We start from the raw sequence: 8,491 nt of genomic DNA, 5'->3' as shown, positions 1-8,491 counted from the left end.
GAAGGGTCGATGCCATTTCAATGCCTTTTAATTTATATTTTAACCTTGTAAAATTGTTCTTTGACTGTGAGTGTTTAATGTAGTGTAAGATATTCTGTTCAAATAAAGCCAATATTGACGTTTTTCGTAGTTCGAGTCAAAGGTTTGATCATTGGAGGACAATCCGATCAACAAATTGATACTTAGTACTTAGTTCCGATAAAACTGCTTAAGGGGAGCATCCACACACATCTGTTTGGGATGGTGTCGTTCTTCAGTTTCGCTTTCTTCACCCTTAGTTTTACTCTTAGGTTCCTATTAAGAGGCCAAGCATCAATTTGTGAGGTATTTTCATTATTAAATGTTAAACTGCCAGCTAACTTTTCTGAGACTCAGCATTTTCCAGAGTGATATAAGATGTCCACTACAGAGGACACAGTTTACCTAAAGTTACGAGTTGAAAGACGAATGTGAACATTATTGTTTTACATTTGTTACACTGGATATATATATATATATGTCTTAATAAGGTTATCCAAAAAATAGTGCTCGATACCGTAGTAGAGCGCAATATATGTATGTGTGGGAAAAAAAATCACAAGACTACTTCATCTCTACAGGCCTGTTTCATGAGGGGGTTCCCTCAATCATCAGGAGATTTTAATGGGAGCATTCACATACCATGGTTTATATAGGGCACAGAGTGGGTGGGTACAGGCTGGCGTAGGGGCGTGGTGATTGGCTCATGTGTTACCTAGGAGGTGTTTCCGTCTGTGGCGGCATGCTGATACAATTTCGCTGCGCTTGTTGAGGGATGACAGATCTGGACGGTATATGATAAACAGTTTCTCTTTCAAGCATAGGTTGCATCTTTTATTACCACTATTGTAAGGTGTGCTGGATGCAAGAATTTGCCATGTTATTGAATATTCAACATTATTGTCTTTGAGGTCCCAAATGTGTTTGCTGAGTTCTTTGGTATTCCGCAGGTTTTGGTTCCTGAAAGAAGCCTTGTGATTGTTCCATCTGGTTCTAAACTCTCCCTCGGTTAATCCTACATATGTGTCGGATGTGTTAATGTCCTTGTGTGTTACCTTAGATTGGTAGACAACTGATGTTTGTAAGCACCCCCCGTTGAGAGGGCAATCAGGTTTCTTGCGGCAGTTGCAGTCTTTGTTGGTTTTGGGGTCGCTCTGTCTGGGGGCCGACGGCTCATTTGCAATTGTTTTGTTGTGGTTTGAGATAATTTGTCGTATATTGTTCATGCAGCTGTAGCTCAATTTAATGTTGTTCTTGTTGAATACTTTTCTTAGGATGTTGTCTTTGGGAAAGTGTTTGTCAATCAGAGTGAGGAATTTGTGGCCAATGTTAGTTGAGATGTTTTTGCTGTATGGGGGGTTGTACCAGATGATGTTGTTTCGTTTTCTGTTCTTTTTTGGTTGGTTTCCTGGCGGGGGTTCATAGGTGAGGGTGAAATTGTATCCGCTTTCATCAAGGGCTTTTTGGTACGGGGGGGTTGCTTGGTCAAATTCAGCTTTGCTAGATGACAGCATCGATAGCCTTTTATTAATTCTGGTAGGTATTCTTTTCGTGGTGGTGGGTGGATGGTTGCTGTCATGGTGCACGTATTGGAGTGTTGTGTTGGATTTCGTGAATGGTTGGTAGCTGTTATTTCTCAGGTTGAAAGTGACGTCGAGGAAGTTGACGGTTTGCTTGTTGGCTTCAATCGTGATCCGTAGGCCGTTCTCTTTGAAAATTTGGCATATGCGCTTCTTGGTATTCTCGCTGCTCCTTGGCGAGGCGCGACACACTGCCAGTCCGTCATCACGGTAAATACCAAGGTTCAGGTTGAGCGACCCCAAAACCAACAAAGGCTGTAACTGCCGCAAGAAACCTGATTGCCCTCTCAACGGGGGGTGCTTACAAACATCAGTTGTCTACCAATCTAAGGTAACACGCAAGGACATTAACACATCCGACACATATGTAGGATTAACCGAGGGAGAGTTTAAAACCAGATGGAACAATCACAAGGCTTCTTTCAGGAACCAAAACCTGCGGAATACCACAGAACTCAGCAAACACATTTGGGACCTCAAAGACAATAATGTTGAATATTCAATAACATGGCAAATTCTTGCATCCAGCACACCTTACAATAGTGGTAATAAAAGATGCAACCTATGCTTGAAAGAGAAACTGTTTATCATATACCGTCCAGACCTGTCATCCCTCAACAAGCGCAGCGGAATTGTATCAGCATGCCGCCACAGACGGAAACACCTCCTAGGTAACACATGAGCCAATCACCACGCCCCTACACCAGCCTGTACCCACCCACTCTGTGCCCTATATAAACCATGGTATGTGAATGCTCCCATTAAAATCTCCTGATGATTGAGGGAACCCCCTCATGAAACAGGCCTGTAGAGATGAAGTAGTCTTGTGATTTTTTTCCCACACATACATATATTGCGCTCTACTACGGTATCGAGCACTATTTTTTGGATAACCTTATTAAGACATATACATATATATATATATATATATATATATATATATATATATATATACATACATCCAGTGTAACACATGTAAAACAATAATGTTCACATTCGTCTTTCAACTCGTAACTTTAGGTAAACTGTGTCCTCTGTAGTGGACATCTTATATCACTCTGGAAAATGCTGAGTCTCAGAAAAGTTAGCTATATATATATATATATATATATATATATATATATATATATATATATATATATATATATTTGTTGTATTATTTCAAAAATAATAACACAAATAAAAGGCATTAATTTTCTAAATTGTGCTGAACTGCAAGGTAGTACTTGGTATAAAGATGACATATTCCCTAGCAGGGATTTTAGTTTGCCCTACTTCTACCCACAAATGGTGCCTCTTTCCCCATGACTCATTTCGATGAGGGAAACAATGCAGGAGACACTTGGGGAATACATCAAAAAGCAGAAACTTGCAATGCATGAAGACATTCTCCGCTGTGCAAAAGTTACTCACTTCTGGCATATTTTGGCACGTTTGTCGCTGGAGAAGTTCTCCAGCTGCAGCGACTCCTGGGTGAGGAAGGCCACCGCCAGGTGGAAGTAGTTGTTCCACAGCTGACAATAAAAAACACATGAGCATGGTTCGCATATTCGGAGCTTTACAGATGCCATCCATCAGGAGGAACGCTATTCACAATTGGTTGCAGTCATGCCCGAAAAGGAGTGGGAAGAAGCAAAGCTTACTTAATTGTACCTCTTTTCCACATCCATAAAAATGACTAACATGTTTACTTCTTGTGTACTTTCCTCAACAGTATTATATTCTGAGCCTCTTAGAACATGGATATTCAATAGTTGGTTTTAAGTACAGTGAAAACACCCACCAATTATTAGGTACACCTGCACAATTCAAAAATAGGTATTAAAAATAATATAAAGTACTATGAGAAAAGATATTTTTAAAGACTAAAGGAAAGTACTTTATTCTCCATTTTATAAGCATGCATATTTTTTGTCTCGTAATAGTATGATTAAAGGGGAACATTATCACAATTTCAGAATGGTTAAAACCATTAAAAATCAGTTCCCAGTGGCCAAGTTTTTTTCTAATTTTACCCAAGCTTCAAAGTGCCTGATTTTAACCATCGTTATATACACCCGTCCATTTTCCTGTGACGTCACATAGTGAATACAAACAAACATGGTGCATAGAACAGCAAGCTATAGCGACATTAGCTCGGATTCAGACTCGGATTTCAGCGGCTTAAGCGATTCAACAGATTACGCATGTATTGAAACGGATGGTTGTAGTGTGGAGGCAGGTAGCGAAAACGAAATTGAAGAAGAAACTGAAGCTATTGAGCCATATCGGTTTGGACCGTATGCAAGCGAAACCGACGAAAACGACACGACAGCCAGCGACACGGGAGAAAGCGAGGACGAATTCGGCGATCGCCTTCTAACCAACGATTGGTATGTGTTTGTTTGGCATTAAAGGAAACTAACAACTATGAACTAGGTTTACAGCATATGAAATACATTTGGCAACAACATGCACTTTGAGAGTGCAGACAGCCCAGTTTTCATCAATTAATATATTCTGTAGACATACCCTCATGTCAGCAGGCCAGGGAAGGTAGGGTCGATATTCTTCTCTTGATCATCTTTGGGACGGTGTGAGGCAAGACATCCAGGGGGTTTAGCTCGCTCGTCTGCGGGAACAAACTGCCGCCATTGCTTGCTGTGCTACCGAGGGCCTTTGTCCCTGAATAGCTCACACACTCCGGCAGATTCAATGGGGGTCTGGCGGCAGATTTCTTTGACTTTATCGTTGGAAATGCATCTGCTTTGAGTGTCGCAGGATATCCACACATTCTTGCCCTCTCTGTCGTAGCATAGCTTTCGTCGGTAAAGTGTGCGGAACAAACGTCCAATTTCTTGCCACTTTCGCATCTTTGGGCCACTGGTGCAACTTGAATCCATCCCTGTTCGTGTTGTTACACCCTCCGACAACACACCGACGAGGCATGATGTCTCCAAGGTACGGAAAACAGTCGAAAAAACGGAAAATAACAGAGCTGATTTGACTCGGTGTTTGAGAAAATGGCGGATTGCTTCCCGATGTGACGTCATGTTGTGACGTCATCGCTCCAAGAGCGAATATTAGAAAGGCGTTTAATTCGCCAAAATTCACCCATTTCGAGTTCGGAAATCGGTTAAAAAAATGTATGGTCTTTTTTCTGCAACATCAAGGTATATATTGACGCTTACAAAGGTCTGGTGATAATGTACCCCTTTAAGATGAATGATTTGACGGTGGAGGGGTTGAAGTGGTTGAAAGATATGGAAGTAGTCGCCAGAAAAAAAGGGTGAAAATAGGGCTTTGGAAAACCAGGAATTCTGGAAAGTTCTGGAATTTTTTTGAACTTGGAAAAAGGGAAGTTTGAATTTTCTGGAAGGTGGAATGTGTTTGAATTGGTTGAAAAAATGTGGAAATGGTGGAAGTTTGAAAAGTGGCCAATTCATTTTGAATGGGGAAAAATGTCCCGAAAAACCGGGAAATCTGGGAATTTTTGGAATTTGTCAAGGGAAAGCCCGCGATTCCCGAATAGGCTGACCAGTTTGAAGTCGGAACGGTTTGAATCGGGTGAAAAATGTGGAAGGTAGAGCGCGCCAAAATCTGGAGAAGAAGAAGGATAAGATGAAGAAGAAGAAGAACTAGATGAGGCAATTCCTGAAGGAATTGCGTGCGAATGCTCCAATGCTGAAGTTGAACTAAAATCCTGGAATTTTTTTAGAATAGTTGGAGTACAGCACACAATTTCCAAAAACATGGCATATTTTGAAGTTGGAACAGTTTGAATCAGATGAAAAATGTGGGAGTTGTGAAACTTTGAAGAATGTCCCATTGATTTCAATAGGAATTTCCCAAAAAATTGGGAATTTTGGGAAAAGCGGGAATTAAAAAAAAAAATGGTACAAAAAACACTGGTTGAAATGGTAGGTGTTGGAATTTTTCAAATCAGTCGACAAATGTTGAAGTAGTAACATGTTGAATTGAGAAATGGAATTCCTGGAATTTCGGGAAAACTGGGAACTTTTCCAGTTCAAAAAACATCTTTGCTGATTAAGATGAATGATTTGACGGTGGAACGGTTGAAGTGGATTGAAAAATGTGGAAGGAGTAGTCGCCAGAAAAAAGGGTGAAAATAGGGCTTTGGAAAACCAGGAATTCTGGAAAGTCCTGTAATTTTTTTGAATGGAAGAAGGGAAATTAGAATTTTCTGGAAGGTGGAATGTGTTTGAATTGGTTGAAAAATGTGGAAATGGTGGAAGTTTGAAAAATGGCCAATTCATTTGGAATGGGGAAAATGTCACGGAAATCCGGGAATTCTGGGAATTTTTGGAATTTGTCAAAGGAAAGCCCACGATTCCCAATTAGGCTGAATAGTTTGGCAATTCCTCTCGATATTGCGTGTGAATGCTCCAATGCTGAAGTTGAACTGAAATCCTGTAATTTTTCTTTTAGAATTGTTGGAGTAGAGCACACATATTCCCAAACTGGCTGAATATTTTGAAGTTGGAACACTTTGAATCAGATGAAAAATGTGGGAGTTGTGAAACTTTCAAGAATGTCCCATTGATTTCAATAGGAATTTCCCAAACAGTGGGAATTTTTTTGAAAATGGAAAAAGGGAAGAATTCTCTGGAAGGTGGAATGTGTTCGAATTGGTTGAAAAATTTGGAAATGGTGGAAGTTTGAAAAATGGCAAATTCATTTTGAATGGGAAAAATGTCCTAGAAAACCTGGAATTCTGGGAAATCTGGGAATTTTTGGAATTCAGGCTGAATATTTTGAAGTTGGAACCGTTTGAATCAGATGAAAAATGTGGGAGTTGTGAAACTTTTTTTTATTTTTTCTTCAAAGTTGTTAAACTTTGAAGAATGTCCCATTGATTTCAATAGGAATTTCCCCAAAAAATGGGAATTTTGGGAAAAGCGGGAAATTTTTGGAAAATGGTAAAAAAAAATTGAGTGGTCTGAATAAGTTGAAATGGTTGGTGTTGGAATTTTTCAAATTGGACGACAAATGTTGAAGTAGCAACATGTTGAATTGAGAAATGGAATTCCTGGAATTTCGGGAAAACTGGGAATTTTTCCAGTTCAAAAAACATCTTTGCTGATTAAGATGAATGATTTGACGGTGGAACAGTTGAAGTGGATTGAAAAATGTGGAAGGAGTAGTCGCCTGAAAAAAAGGGTGAAAATAGGGCTTTGGAAAACCAGGAATTCTGGAAAGTCCTGGAATTTTTTTGAATGGAAGAAGGGAAATTAGAATTTTCTGGAAGGTGGAATGTGTTTGAATTGGTTAAAAAATGTGGAAATGGTGAAAGTTTGAAAAATGGTCAATTCATTTTGAATGGGGAAAATGTCCCGGAAAACCTGGAATTCTTGGAAATTAGGGAATTCCTGGAATTTTTTTAGAATTGTTGGAGTAGAGCACACAATTCCTAAAAAGGCTGAATATTTTGAAGTTGGAACACTTTGAATCAAATGGAAAATGTGGGAGTTGTGAAACTTTGAAAATAGTCCCATTGATTTCAATAGGAATTTCCCAAAAAATTGCCAATTTTGGGGAAAGCGGGAATTTTTTTTTTTAAATGGTAAAAAAAAAACTTGAGCGGTCTGAATAAGTTAAACGGTTGAAGGAGTAGTCGCCAGAAAAAAAGGGTGAAAATAGGGCTTTGGAAAACCAGAAATTCTGGAAAGTCCTGGAATTTTTTTTAACTTGGAAAAAAGGGAAGTTGGAATTTTCTGGAAAGTGGAATGTGTTTGAATTGGTTGAAAAATGTGGAAAGGGTGGAAGTTTGAAAAATGGCCAATTCATTTTGAATGGGGAAAAATTTCCCGGAAAACCGGGAATTCTGGGAAATCAGTTGAATAATAAATAGATTAATTTATTAGGGAACGCAATGTCTCTTTGGGACAGAGGACCCTATTGTATTTCTAGAGTTTTATTATTACGCTTCAAAACTCACCAAATTTGACACACGCATCAGGACTGGCAAAAATTGCGATCTAATAAAAAAACAACAACCCCAAAACTCAAAATTGCGCTCTAGCGCCCCCTAGGAAGAAAACACAGACACAACTGCTCCTCGGAAGAAAATTCAGACAAAACTGCCTCTAACTCCCAGTAGGAATGTTGTAGAGACATGAAACAAAAATCTCTATGTAGGTCTGACTTAGACCTAGATTTCATACATTGACATCCTTCAGCAAAAATCAACAGGAAGTTGTCGATTCCCCCTTCAAAACAATTTAGTAAAACAGTCACTTTTGCATCTTTGAGGTGTAATTCGACCCCCTTAACTTGCTTCAAAACTCACCAAACTGAACACACACATCAAGACTGGCAAAAATTGTGATCTAATAAAAAAAACAAACCCCAAAACTCAAAATTGCGCTCTAGCGCCCCCTAGGAAGAAAACACAGACACAACTGCTCCTCGGAAGAAAACTCAGACAAAACTGCCTGTAACTTCCAGTAGGAATATCGTAGAGACATGAAACAATAACCTCTATGTAGGTCTCACTTAGACCTACATTTCATAAATTGACATCCCCCAGCAAAAATCTACAGAAAATTTGCAATTCCCCCTTCAAAACAAAAGTTTTGTAAAAAAAACGGTTTACCTTTTTTCAAACATGTTCTCCTCTGAGCGCGTTTGTCGTGTCGGCTTCAAACTAGCACAGGAGAGAGATTGAACCCTTCTGATTAAAAGTTGACCAAAGAGGTTTAATTACTGCTCCGGTTTGGATTTTATGTGCCGTCAAAGTCGGTCCCGTCCATCGCTGCTTGCAGCTTTAATTGTTATGCTTGTTATGCTGCTGCTGTCACATATACTGTAATATTGTACATGGTCATTGGTATATATTGTATATATGTTATAGACATAATATAATATATCTGTATATATAATATTCTGTACAC

At 39.2% G+C, this 8,491-nt stretch overlaps 1 protein-coding gene across 1 annotated transcript in view; it reads right to left on the bottom strand.

Moving 5' to 3' along the window:
- The window catches only part of dock1 (dedicator of cytokinesis 1), a 533,069-nt gene that overhangs the window by 137,695 nt on the left and 386,883 nt on the right, over positions 1-8,491 (bottom strand). The window contains exon 31 of the mRNA XM_061931733.1: positions 3,012-3,112. Within this exon, the coding sequence (XP_061787717.1) occupies positions 3,012-3,112 (101 nt within the window). The remainder of the gene's footprint in view (positions 1-3,011; positions 3,113-8,491) is intronic.

The sequence above is a fragment of the Nerophis lumbriciformis genome, linkage group LG39 (genome assembly GCF_033978685.3).
Source record: "Nerophis lumbriciformis linkage group LG39, RoL_Nlum_v2.1, whole genome shotgun sequence".
In the NCBI taxonomy this organism is placed as follows: Eukaryota; Metazoa; Chordata; class Actinopteri; order Syngnathiformes; family Syngnathidae; genus Nerophis; species Nerophis lumbriciformis.
The sequence above is the reverse complement of the archived record's forward strand: the minus strand, read 5'-3'. Positions and strand labels throughout refer to the sequence as shown.